This window comes from Bos javanicus, chromosome 2 (genome assembly GCF_032452875.1).
Source record: "Bos javanicus breed banteng chromosome 2, ARS-OSU_banteng_1.0, whole genome shotgun sequence".
Lineage (NCBI taxonomy): Eukaryota > Metazoa > Chordata > Mammalia > Artiodactyla > Bovidae > Bos > Bos javanicus.
This window is the reverse complement of record NC_083869.1, coordinates 121233028-121245152: the sequence shown is the minus strand read 5'-3', so window position 1 is coordinate 121245152 and position 12125 is coordinate 121233028. Positions and strand designations below refer to the sequence as shown.

The 12125-nt window shown below is 43.3% G+C and overlaps 2 protein-coding genes across 3 annotated transcripts in view; one reads left to right on the top strand and one right to left on the bottom strand.

Annotated features, from left to right (window-relative positions):
- Positions 1-5972: 5972 nt before the first annotated feature.
- ZBTB8A (zinc finger and BTB domain containing 8A) overlaps positions 5973-12125 on the top strand; it is a 66187-nt gene continuing 60034 nt past the window's right edge. Inside the window, exon 1 of one of the 2 annotated variants that reach the window (XM_061389165.1) lies at positions 5973-6066. The gene's annotated coding sequence lies outside the window, so the exon portion shown is untranslated. Of the gene's footprint in view, positions 6067-11541; positions 11632-12125 lie in introns of those variants that run through there. The other variant, XM_061389160.1, reaches the window with a different exon arrangement.
- LOC133231014 (uncharacterized) lies at positions 10223-12062 on the bottom strand. Its single transcript, XM_061389178.1, has 2 exons — positions 11494-12062; positions 10223-11042 (listed from the first exon to the last, which is right to left on the bottom strand). Exons 1-2 carry the CDS (start codon positions 11843-11845, stop codon positions 10996-10998), a joined length of 399 nt encoding a protein of 132 aa, XP_061245162.1. The 5' UTR covers positions 11846-12062; the 3' UTR covers positions 10223-10995.

Here is a 12125-nt window from a genome sequence, read left to right as displayed (position 1 = left end):
GACTTTAGCCTGCCAGGCTCCTCTCGCCATGGAGTTTTCCAGGCAAGAATACTGGAGGAGGTTGCCATTTCCTACTCCAGAGGTCTTCCCAACCCAGGGATCGAACCTATGTCTCCTGCATTGGCAGGAGGATTCTTTACCACTGTGCCACCTGGAAAACCCTTAAAGTTGAATACTTCTTTTTATTTATTTATTTTGGCTTTCTCTAGTTGCAGAGAGTGGGGGCTACTCTTTGTTGTGGTTTGCGGGCTTCTCATTGCAGTAGTTTCTCTTGTGAGGAGCACTGGCTCTAGAACATGGGCTCAGTAGATGTGGTGCATGGGCTTAGTTGCCCTGTGGCATATGGAATCTACCCAGACCAGGGATTGAACACGTGTTCCCTGCGTTGCCAGGAAGACTGTTAACCACTGGACCACCAGAGAAGTCCCTACATTTTCTTTTATTCATTCATCCATAGATGAACATTTAGTTTGCTTCCTTGCCTTGACTATTGTAAATAATGCAGCAAATGACCATGAGGGTGCATGTGTCTTTTGTCTAGTGTTTCTGTTTCCTTCAGATACTGTATCATATTGTAGTACTATTTTTAGATTTTTGAGGAGCTGCCATATTGTTTTCCATAATGGGCAGACCAACTTACATTCCCACTAACAGCATACAGTGGCTCCCTTTCCTCTACATCCTCACCCAAACTCATCTCTTGTCTTTTTGAGAACAGCCATTCTAACAGATGTAAGTTTTGATTTGCATTTCCCTGATGATAGTGATGCTGAGCACCTTTCATATACCGTTGGCCATTTGTATGTCTTCTTTTTAAAAATGTATATGCAGATCCTCCACCCATTTTAAAATCAGAGTGTTCATTTTTTTGCTATTCAGTTGTATGACTTCTTTAATCATATGCAAATATTTTCTCTCATTCAGTAGGTTGCCTTTTCATTTTGTTCATTGTTTCCTCTGCTATGCAGAAATTTTTAGTTTGATGTGGTCCCATTTGTTGATTTTTGCTTTTGTGGCCTTTGCTTTTGGTGTCAAATCCAAAAAATCATCACCAAGACGTATGTCAAGGAGCTTACTGCTGAAGAGTTTTCTTCTAGGAATTTTATGGTGTCAGGTCTTACACTGAAGTCTTTAATCCATTTTGAGCTGATTTTTGTGTATGGTATAAGATAGTGGTCTATTTTCATTTTTTTGCATGTGGCTGTCCAGTTTTCCCAACACCATTTATTAAAGAGACAGTCCTTTCTCCAGTTTATATTCTTGGCTCCTTTGTCATAAATTAATTGACCACATATACATGTTTTGATTACTTTTCAACCTTTCAAAAATGAAGAAAAAAATCTAAGCCTTACAAAGACAATAGACTGGATTTGGCTCATGGATTGTAGTTTGCCAACACATGGTTTACAACAACCAACAAGTATTTTATTGCTTATTATATGTTGGTGATTGCAAGTCAGCTTCTGTGGTTCTGTGCGTTTCACTCTAAGGCATAGGCTGGGCTGTAAGAACAGCCCCTATTTGGGGCACACTAGTCTTGCAGCCTTTTCATACTGTTCATGGGAATCTCAAGGCAAGAATGCTGAAGTGGTTTGTCATTCCCTTCTTCAGTGGATCACGTTTTATCAGAACTCACTACCATGACCTGTCCATCTTGGGTGGCCCTACACAGTATGGCTCATAGTATCATTGAGTTAGACAAGGCTGTGGTCCATGTGATCAATTTGGTCACAATCTGTGATTGTGGTTTTCATTCTGTCTGCCCTCTGATGGATGAGGATAAGAGGCTTCTGGAAGCTTCCTGATGGGAGGGACTGGCTGTGGGAAAAACTGGGTGGGAAAGGCCATGCTCAGTAAATCTTTATCCAGTTTTCTGCTGATGAGTAAGGCTGTGTTCCCTCCCTGTAGTTTGGCCGTAGGAGTAATGGTGACCTCCTCCAAAAGGACTTATGCCAGCATGCCTCGTCTCCCAGGACTGCTGCAGTCAGTGTCCCTAACCCTATGCAGGCCACTGTTGATCCATGCCTCTGCAGGAGACTCCTGAGCCCTCACAGGCAAGTCTGTCTCAGTCTCTCGTGAGGTCACTGCTCCTTTCTCCTGGGTCCTAGTGCACACAAGGTTTGTTTTTGCCCCTCAAGAGTCTCTGTTTCCCCAGTCCTGTGGGAGTTCTGTAATCAAATCCCACTGGCCTTCAAAGTCAAATTCCCTGGGGTTTCTCAGTCCCTTTGTTGGACCCCCGGGTTGGGAAATCTGTTGTGGGCCCTATAACTTCTGCAACAGTGCAAGGACTTCTTTGGTATAATTGTTCTCTAGTTTGTGGGTCACCTGCTTGGCGGCTCTATGTTGGGGCTAATGGCGACCTCCTCTAAGAGGACTTATGCCACACACTGCACCTCCCAGGACCGCTGCTGCCAAAGCCCCTGTCCCCAGGTCAGTAGGTGCCCAATATGCCACTACAGAAGAGCAGAGAAATAGCTCCAGAAGGAATGAAAAGGCTGAGCCAAAGCAGAAACAATGCTCAGTTGTGGATGCGTCTGGTGGTGAAAGTAAAGTCCAATGCTGTGAAATAATATCGCATAGGAACCTGGAATGTTAGGTCCGTGAATCAAGGTAAACTGGAAGTGGTCAAACAGGAGATGGCAAGAGTGAATATCAACATTTTAGGGATCAATGAACTAAAATGGATGAGAATGGGAGAATTTAATTTAGATGACCATTATATCTACTACTGTGGGCAAGAATGCCTCAGAAGAAATGGAGTAGACCTTCTAGTCAACAAAAGAGTCTGAAATGCAGTATTTGGGTACAATCTCAAAATCAACAGAATGATCTCAGTTCATTTCCAAGGCAAACCATTCAAGTAATCCAAGTCTCTGCCCCAACCACTAATCTGAAGAAGCTGAAGCTGGATGGTTCTATGAAGACCTACAAGACTTTCTAGAACTAACACACACACACACACACACACACAAAAAAGTCCTTTTCTTCATAGAGGACTGGACTGCAAAAGTGGAAAGTCAAGAGATACTTGGCATAACAGGCAAGTTTGGCCTTGGAGTACAAAACGAAGAAGGGCAAAGGCTAACAGAGTTTTGCCAAGAGAACACACTAGTCATAGCAAACATCTTCTTCCAACAACACAAGAGATGATGACTCTACACATGGACATCACTTGATGGTCAGTATCAAAATCAGATTGATCATATTCTTTGCAGTCGAAGATGAAGAAGTTCTATACAGTTAGCAAAAACAAGACAGGGAGCTGATTGTGGCTCAGATCATGAACTCCTTATTGTCAAATTCAGATTCTTAAATTAAAGAAAGTAGGGAAAACCACTAGGCCATTCAGGTATGACCTAAATCAAATCCCTTATTATATAGTGAAAGGGACAAATAGATTCAAGGGATTAGATCTGATAGACAGAGGGCCTGAAGAACTATGGACAGAAGTTGGTAACATTGTACAGGAGGCAGTGATCAAAACCATCTCCAAGAAAAAGAAATGCAAAAAGGCAAAATGGTTGTCTGAGGAGCTTTTACAAATAGCTAAGAAAAGAAGACAAGCAAAAGGAAAAGGAGAAAAGGAAAGATGTGTCCATCTGAATCAGAGTTCCAAAGAACAGCAAGGAGAGGTAAGAAAACCTTCCTAAGTGAACAATCCAAATAGAGGAAAACAATAGAATGGGAAAGACTAGAGTTCTCTTCAAGCAAATTAGAGATACTAAGGGAACATTTCATGCAAAGATGGGCACAATAAAGGACAGAAACGGTATGGATCTAACAGAAGCAGAAGATAGTAAGACGAACTGGCAAGAATACACTGAAGAACTAAACAAAAGAGCTCTTAACAACCCAGATAACCATGATGGTGTGATCACTCACCTAGAGCCAGACATCCTGCAAGTGTGAAATCAAGTGGGACTTAGGAAGCATCACTACAAACAAAGCTAGTGGAGGTGATGGAATTCCAGTTGAGCTATTTCAAATCCTAAAAGATGATGCTGTGAAAGTGCTGCTCTCAATATGCCAGCAAATTTGGAAAACTCATCAGTGGCCATAGGACTAGAAAAGGTCAGTTTCCATTCCAATCCCAAAGAAAGGCAATGCCAAGAATGTTCAAACTACCACACGATTGCACTCATCTCACGTGCTAGCAAGGTCATGTTCAAAATTCTCCAAGCTAGGTTTCAACAGTATGTGAACCAAGAACTTCCAGATGTTCAAGCTGGATTTAGAAAAGGCAGAGGAACCAGAGATCAAATCATCAAAATCCAATGGATCATAGAAAAAGCAAGGGAATTTCAGAAAAACATCTAATTTTGCTTCATTGACTATGCTAAAGTCTTTGACTTTGTGGGTCACAACAAACTGTGGAAAATTCTGAAAGATGGGAATAACAGACCACCTTACCTGCCTCCTGAGAAACCTGTATGCAGGTCAAGAAGCAATAGTTAGAACCAGACATGGAACAATGGACTGACTCCAAATTGGGAAAGGAGTACATTAAGGCTGAATATTATCACTCTGCTTATTTAACTTTTATGCAGAGTACTTCATGAAAAATGCCAGGCTGGATGAATCACAAGCTGGAATCAAGATCACCAGGAAAAATATTAACAACCTGAGATATGCAGATAACACCACAGTTATGGCAGAAAGTGAAGAGGAACTGAAGAGCCTCTTGATGAAGGTGAAAGAGGAGAGGGAAAAAGCTGGCTTCAAACTCAACATTGAAAAAACAAAGATCATGGCATTCAGTCCCATACCTTCATGGCAAATACACGGGGAAACAAAGGAAGCAGTGACAGACTTTATTTTCCTGGGTTCCCAAATCACTCCAGATGGAGACTTTAAAAGGTGAAATTAAAAGATGCTTGCTCCTTGAAAGAAAAGCTGTGGCAAACCTAGACAGTGTATTAAAAAGCAAAGACATTACTTTGCCAACAAAGGTCTGTATAGTCGGAGCTATGGTTTTTCCAATAGTCATGTATGGATGTCAGAGTTGGACCAAAAGGAAAGCTGAGCCCCGAAGAATTGATGCTTTTGAACTGTGGTGCTGGAGAAGACTCTTGAGAATCACTTGGACAGCAAGGAGGTCCAACCAGTCCATCCTAAAGGAAATCAGTCCTGAATATTTATTGGAAGGACTGATGCTGAAGCTGGACCTTCAACACTTTGGCCACCATTCAAATGCCAACTCATTGGAAAAGACCCTGATGTTGGGAAAGAGTGAAGGCAGGAGGAAAAGGGGATGACAGAGGATGAGATGACTGGATGGCATCACTGACTCAATGGACAAGAGTTTGAGCAAGCTCCAGGAGATGCTGAAGGACAGGGAAGCCTGGTGTGCTGCAGTCAAAGGGGTTGCAGAGTCGGACACGACTGAGTAACTGAACAAGTCTTGCAGCAGAGTGGAACAAGAAAGTTGGTGGAAACATAGGATGCCTCTTAAAGCTCCTGCTCAGAGCTATAAATAAATAAAACATAAAATAATATGACAGTAAATAATAAAATTGTATTGTATAGCATAGGAAACTATATTCAATATCCTATAGTAAACTATGATGGAAATGAATTTTTAAAATGACAGAAGCAAATCCTAATTTAACTGTAAATACAATGAATGCGATTGCATTAAATTCAAAACTAAAAGGCCCAGACTCTCAGACCAGTTAAAAATCCAACAATATGGTTTACCAAGGCATATTATTTTTTTAAAAAAGGAATGGTTTAAAATAAGATAGAAAAATCTATGACAGGTATTTTTGAACTAAAAGAATCCAGAAGAAGTAATCCCTAATATCCAATGTAATAGATTTAAGGAAAAAAAGATTGTAAGAGACAAAAGATATTATGACATATGGAACACAGAATAGAGAATAGATGAAAGAAGTGATTAATTATTGCCTTGTGACCAGTTTCAGAAATAAGGATTGTATTAGCTATACCCATTTTCTTTCTTGATTACAGAAAATCATATTATGACTGTGCAGATAAGATATGAACATTTCCTAGGGATTGATGAAGTTCCTGATGAAACACTGAGTATTCCCTTTCACAGACAAGGTGAGAAACTTTTTTCCTATAATGACAAGTGAGTTATATTAAGTGGGAACATTTCATTGCTATTGGTGTTTGTTTAAGTATGGAAAGGTTGTATGAATAACTAGTATACAAAATGTGTATTGGTTCACTACTTTCCAATCCCCTTCTAGTGTGCCTTCCTCTACTGCATAGGCTGGAATGCTGAAGACTACATTTCTGACTCCCCTGAAGCTATATAGTTCAAACAGATGCATCCACATGAGTCTGGAAAGGAGGAAATGAGAAATGTGAGGCAGAAGATATGCCCATGGGTAGATCAGCTCTTCTTGCATGCAGTCTGAAGGCACTTGGTTCTTCTGGGGCAGCTCTGGCAGTGACTGCCATTTCTACTTCTAATGTCATAGTATCAGGAAGCGGCAGCACTGACAGTTCTATGACTATAGCCAGGTGATGTAGCTGGCAGTTTCCCCTGGTTATGAATGTTCTAAACTTTCAGCAACTAAACATGATTCCCTGGACCACCTAGAGATTCACCAGCCATCTAATGTTGTCTAATAATGTCCCTTCTGTTTAAACTACCCAGAGTGGATTCTATTCTCTACAAGTAACAATATTGATTATAGACTATTATTGGTCTTTCACTACTTTTTCTCCCTTTCTTCTTTGAGCTATACATATTACTATCTTATTTAACGGACTTCCCTGGTAGCTCAGCTGGTAATGAATCTGCCTGCAATGCAGGAGACCCCAGTTCGATTCCTGGGTTGAGAAGATTTCCTTGGAGAAAGGCTAGGATACCCACTCCAGTATTCTTGCCCGGAAAATTTCATAAATAGAGGAGCCTGGTGAGTTACAGTCCATGGGATCACAAAGGGTTGGACACAACTGAATGACTCACACACAACACACACAGAGTAGCCTGCAGACTAGAGCCACTTCCTATGCTGAGCCCTGAGGAAACTCAGGGTGTGAAAATATAGGATGCTGACTGCAGATAGCTGTGGTGAATATTAAAGGAATAATTTCAGTTAGCCCAGACTCTTGCATCTTCCCATATATAGAAAAGCACTAAATTCCTTAACTTGACATATCTGGTTTCTTTAATTAACAGTAATCTTTTGATGTTTCTGACTACCTGCCCTTTGTTAGAAAACTCCTATATATCTTAGCTCTTCCTCTTCCCTCCTCGAGGCAGTTTCTCAGAGTTATCTGAAATGCTGTCTTCTGGGTTGCAGTCCTCATTTTTCCCCCACATGAAACTTGAGACTCATGTTGTGCATTTTTTAAAGTCAGCATTAGCTCAGTAAGTAAAGAATCTGCCTGCAGTGCAGGAGACCTGGGTTCGATCCCTGGTTTGGGAAGATCTCCTGGAGAAGGAATTGGCAAAGCACTCCAGTATCCTTGCCTGGAAAATCCCATGGACAGAGGAGCCTGGTGGGCTGCAGTGTATGGGGTCACACAGAGTTGGACACGACTGAGTGACTAACATACACTACAGAACTCCTCACTATCCCTTCCAGGTCGGGACATACAGTTTTGAGGGCATTTTCCCTCTGTGGTCCCTTTTGCCTAGCAAAGCAATAAAGTCTGTTCTTTTATACTTTACCCAACATTTTGTCTCTGAGGTTCAACTCAGTACCAGGGTATAGAGGCCGAACTTTGACTACACCAGCCTAGATACTAGATCTGTGAATGAAGAAACCTCCAGATGATTCCAGTTTCAAGCAGTTCAAATCACTCTCAGCCACAAGAGTCTTCCCAGTTAGACTCCAGACATTGTGGAACAGAGACAAGCTATCTCTGCTGTGACTAGTCAAATTCTTGACCCATGGAATCCACGAGCATAATCAAAGTCTTTTGATGTATGCCTCGAAGTTTGGGCTGGCATGTAACACAGAAATAGTAATTGGAATATCACTTTTGTGACCAAATCTCTCAAGAACTGCCTATTCTCACCATCTCAATTTCTCCATCCGCACATAGTCCGATCATCTGGAATTTGCTCCCTTAAATCAAGCTTAACAGTCGTCTCTGAAACTAATGATTTCCAAGTTGTTAAGTCTAATAGATATTTTCTCTTGGACTGTGAAGAGATGTTATTGAACACTACTGTTCAGTTCTTCCTTCTTGAATTACTCTCTTCTAGTTTTTACAATACCACACTATCCCACATCTCTTCCTTTCACTCTAGTCAATTCTTAAGACTCAATCACAGTTTCACTTTCCTCTAGCCAGCCACTAGATGATGAAGTTGGTGATGTTTGGTTCTGAGTTTCTCCTCTTCTTACTTCATAGGCTCTCTCTCTATTATATCTATGGTTTTAATTCCCATCTATACAAGAGGGAAGACATTTTACCTCCAACAATTTCATCTGTTGTAAAAAGCTATATGGCTATATGTCCAAATGCTTTTTCATATTTTGTACCAGGTAGGGTTCTTAGTTGCAAGGCCAGTCAAGACTGGCCTTGACTGATTTAAACAGAAGTGAATCATTAAAAGTCCATAGATTCACAGGAAGAGCAAAGCACAGGGGTTGGAGCCTATGTTAACCAGGCAGAAACAACAGCCATGTCATACCATAAGAACTGGCCTGGTGAGGATACCAACATTTCTCCATGGCAGCTGGCCCCACTGATAGCACTGGTACTGGACACCTTGGAGATACTGTCTTGCTGCAACTGTCACCACGGCTAGAAAAGATTGTTTGAGTTTGCCTGCTTCTTACAACTCCCTCTTCAAAGTCCCTGGAGGGTGCATCTGACTATCAAAGTGTAGACCATGTCCATTGTCTTAACCACAAAAGATTCTGGGAAAGCAAACCACTGGCATTTCCAGATTTTGTTGCAGATGGCCAATTCAACCTCCCACCAATTACTCATTATGTAAGGAATTCTCCAACTATATAAAAGAGTTTCAGAAGCTAGAGGGGGAAGTTGAGGGAAAAAACTCTTACTATTTCTTCCTTGGCCTTTGTGTGGATCAAAATAAACTGTGGAGAATTCTGAAAGCGATGGGAATACCAGATCACCTGACCTGCCTCTTGAGAAACCTATATGCAGGTCAGGAAGCAACAGTTAGAACTGGACATGGAACAACAGACTGGTTCCAAATAGGAAAAGGAGTACGTCAAGGCTGTATATTGTCACCCTGCTTATTTAACTTCTATGCAGAGTACATCATGAGAAACTCTGGGTTGGAAGAAGCACAAGCTAGAATCAAGATTGCTGGGAGAAATATCAATAACCTCAGGTATGCAGATGATACCACCTTTATGGCAGAAAGTGAAGAGGAACTAAAAAGCCTCTTGATGAAAGTGAAAGAGGAGAGTGAAAAAGTTGGCTTAAAGCTCAACATTCAGAAAACAAAGATCATGGCATCTGGTCCCATCACTTCCTGGGAAATAGATGGGGAAACAGTGGAAACAGTGTCAGACTATTTTGGGGGGCTCCAAAATCACTGCAGATGGTGATTGCAGCCATGAAATTAAAAGACGCTTACTCCTTGGAAGGAAAGTTATGACCAACCTAGATAGCATATTAAAAAGCAGAGACATTACTTTGCCAACAAAGGTCCATCTAGTCAAGGCTATGGTTTTTTTCAGTGGTCATGTATGGATATGAGAATTGGACTGTAAAGAAAGCTGAGTGCTGAAGAATTGATGCTTTTGAACTGTGGTGCTGGAGAAGACTCTTGAGAGTCCCTTGGACTGCAAGGAGATCCAACCAGTCTATCCTAAATGAGAGCAGTCCTGGGTGTTCATTGGAAGGAGTGATGCTGAAGCTGAAACTCCAATACTTTGGCCACCTCATGGGAAGAGTTGACTCATTGGAAAAGACCCTGATGCTGTGAGGGATTGGGGGCAGGAGGAGAAGGGGAAGACAGAGGATGAGATGGCTGGATGGCATCACTGACTCAATGGACATGAGTTTGGGTAAACTCCTGGAGTTGGTGATGGACAGGGAGGCCTGGCGTGCTGTGATTCATGGGGTCACAAAGAGTTGGACACAACTGAGCGACTGAACTGAACTGAACTGATTTCTTCCTTGCAACAAAGAGTTTGTCACTAATCTGATGTGCTCTGCTGAGGACCAAGTTTGTAGAACTCTTTTGCATGTTTCAATTAAAGCTAAAAAAAAAAACAACCCAAAAAATCTTTTGCTGTAACAATGTCCAGGTCTTTCTAGGAGAATTATCAATGGGGATGCTAGTAAAATAGTCTGAGTACATTCAACATTCCTGATACCTAATGGTTTTCAAACACAGTTTTAATGATCTGTGCAGAATGATGTGAGGAAATGGAACTAAATAGCAAAATAACTGGAGAGTAATACGAGGTGACATTAAGAGATAGTTGTGTTTTGTATCCTATGAACTGTAGCTTGCCAGGCTCCCCTGTCCATGAGATTGCCTAGGCAAGAATACTGGAGTGGGTTGTCATTTCTTTCTCCAGGGTATCTTCCCCACCCAGGGATCAAAACTGCATCCCCTGCATTGGTAGGCATATTCTTTACCACGGTGCCACTAAGGAAGCCCTTCTAGTAGAGAATATGGTCCGCAAAGCACATAATTAATTATGATGAAACCAAAGTAACAAACTTTGTCCACTATAACTGAATATGACATAAAAGAGAAGTCCATCAAAGACTAAATATTTTGAAATTCTGAGTCTTGTTTTACTATATCACAGAACTTTTCAGTACTTTACTCCAACATAAGGAACTAGAAAACTAATTTATAAAATTGTTTCTATAGTAACAATGAAAATTCAGTGATTATAAAGATTTTAGCAAGTACATAATCTGATGCCTGACTCTGAATATTAGGGACATAAATATGTCAGAAGACTGACTTGATCTACAATGAATTTTTGTATTTGAAAACACAAAATCTGCTATTCTTACTAGTTTTTTATTTTCTTTGAACTTAACCAAGAATTATTTTCTCTTATCTCAGCTTCTTGGGTTAGCCTCTTCAAAGAAAATGCAATGCTTGTGACCTGTAGAGATTTAGAAAAGGTATCCCCGACTAAAATGAGTGCCTCAATAAAAGGAAAAATTCTGTACAGATCTCTTCCATTTGACGCTGCTAAACTTAAGTACAATAATGTCACATGTACTTATACAGTAATTGTGGGCACGCCTAAGTCCCTCCCTCTTTCCTAAACCAAATTCCCCAGATCCTAGAAATCCAGCCCTTCTGCCCTCCGGAGGCGCCTTTCCCAACGTAAAGTACAATTTAAAATTTAAGCTCCTGACTAAATAATGATTCCGTAGTCAACTGCTCGGGGATCTGGGCACCCCAGTGCCTCTGGAGCGTGCAGCGGGGTGTAGGGAAGGGCAGGGGGAGTGGGCGAAGCTGCTGGTTGGTGCCTGAAATCTGTGCGTTGCCCCTTTAATTGTGTCCCCAGCCCTCGGGCGTTTCTGTCCAACGCCCACGTCAGCAAATACCTTTTGTTTCTCTCACGTTGGGGCTACTTGTTTTGGGGCGCAAAGGAACGGCTTCGAAAGGGGGAATTTCCCCCGCCGAGAACCGGGAATCTTCCCCCCAGCCCGCGCGCGCGACCCGCCGTTGCGCCGCGGCCCGCGGTAAGTGGCTGCGCGCCGCGCGGGCGGAGGGCGGGCGGGGCGTCGGGGCAGCCTCGCACGGGCCCGCAAGCCTCGCTGCGGGCGGCGGCGCGGGCGAAGGCGCCGCGGGCTTTGCTCCCCGGGCGGTGGCGGCGGGATACGGCCCGGGCGCTGCGCCCCCAGACGTCCCCGGGCTGGGAGAGCGGCGGGAGGCGCAGAGGCGAGCGGGCGCCATTTGCAGCCCCGGGCGCAGCGGCGGTGGCGCGCCGGCTCTGAGGGGCTGGAGACGGTCACAAAGGAGGCGCGGCCGGGCGGCCGGCGCCGAGGACCTGGCCTGGCGGCGGTGGCCGGCGAGGAGAGGCGGGCGGCGGCGGGGCGCACCGGTTCCCGGACTGCGCGGCCGCCGCGCCCGCCCTGCCACCCGGCCCTGTCCGCCTGCGCGCCCGGGAGGGGCTGCGGGACAATGGCCGCGCCGTCGCCGCCCGCGCCCGCCCGACCGCCCCACCGCCCCACCG

Excerpts from the sequence above, each read along its gene's own strand:
- LOC133231014 (XM_061389178.1), bottom strand. The coding sequence starts at position 11,845 with ATGGCGCCCGCTCGCCTCTGCGCCTCCCGCCGCTCTCCCAGCCCGGGG. Across the intron at positions 11,043-11,493 it reads CAACGTGAGAGAAACAAAAG|GTCACAAGCATTGCATTTTC; the intron begins GTATTTGCTGAC and ends AAATCTCTACAG.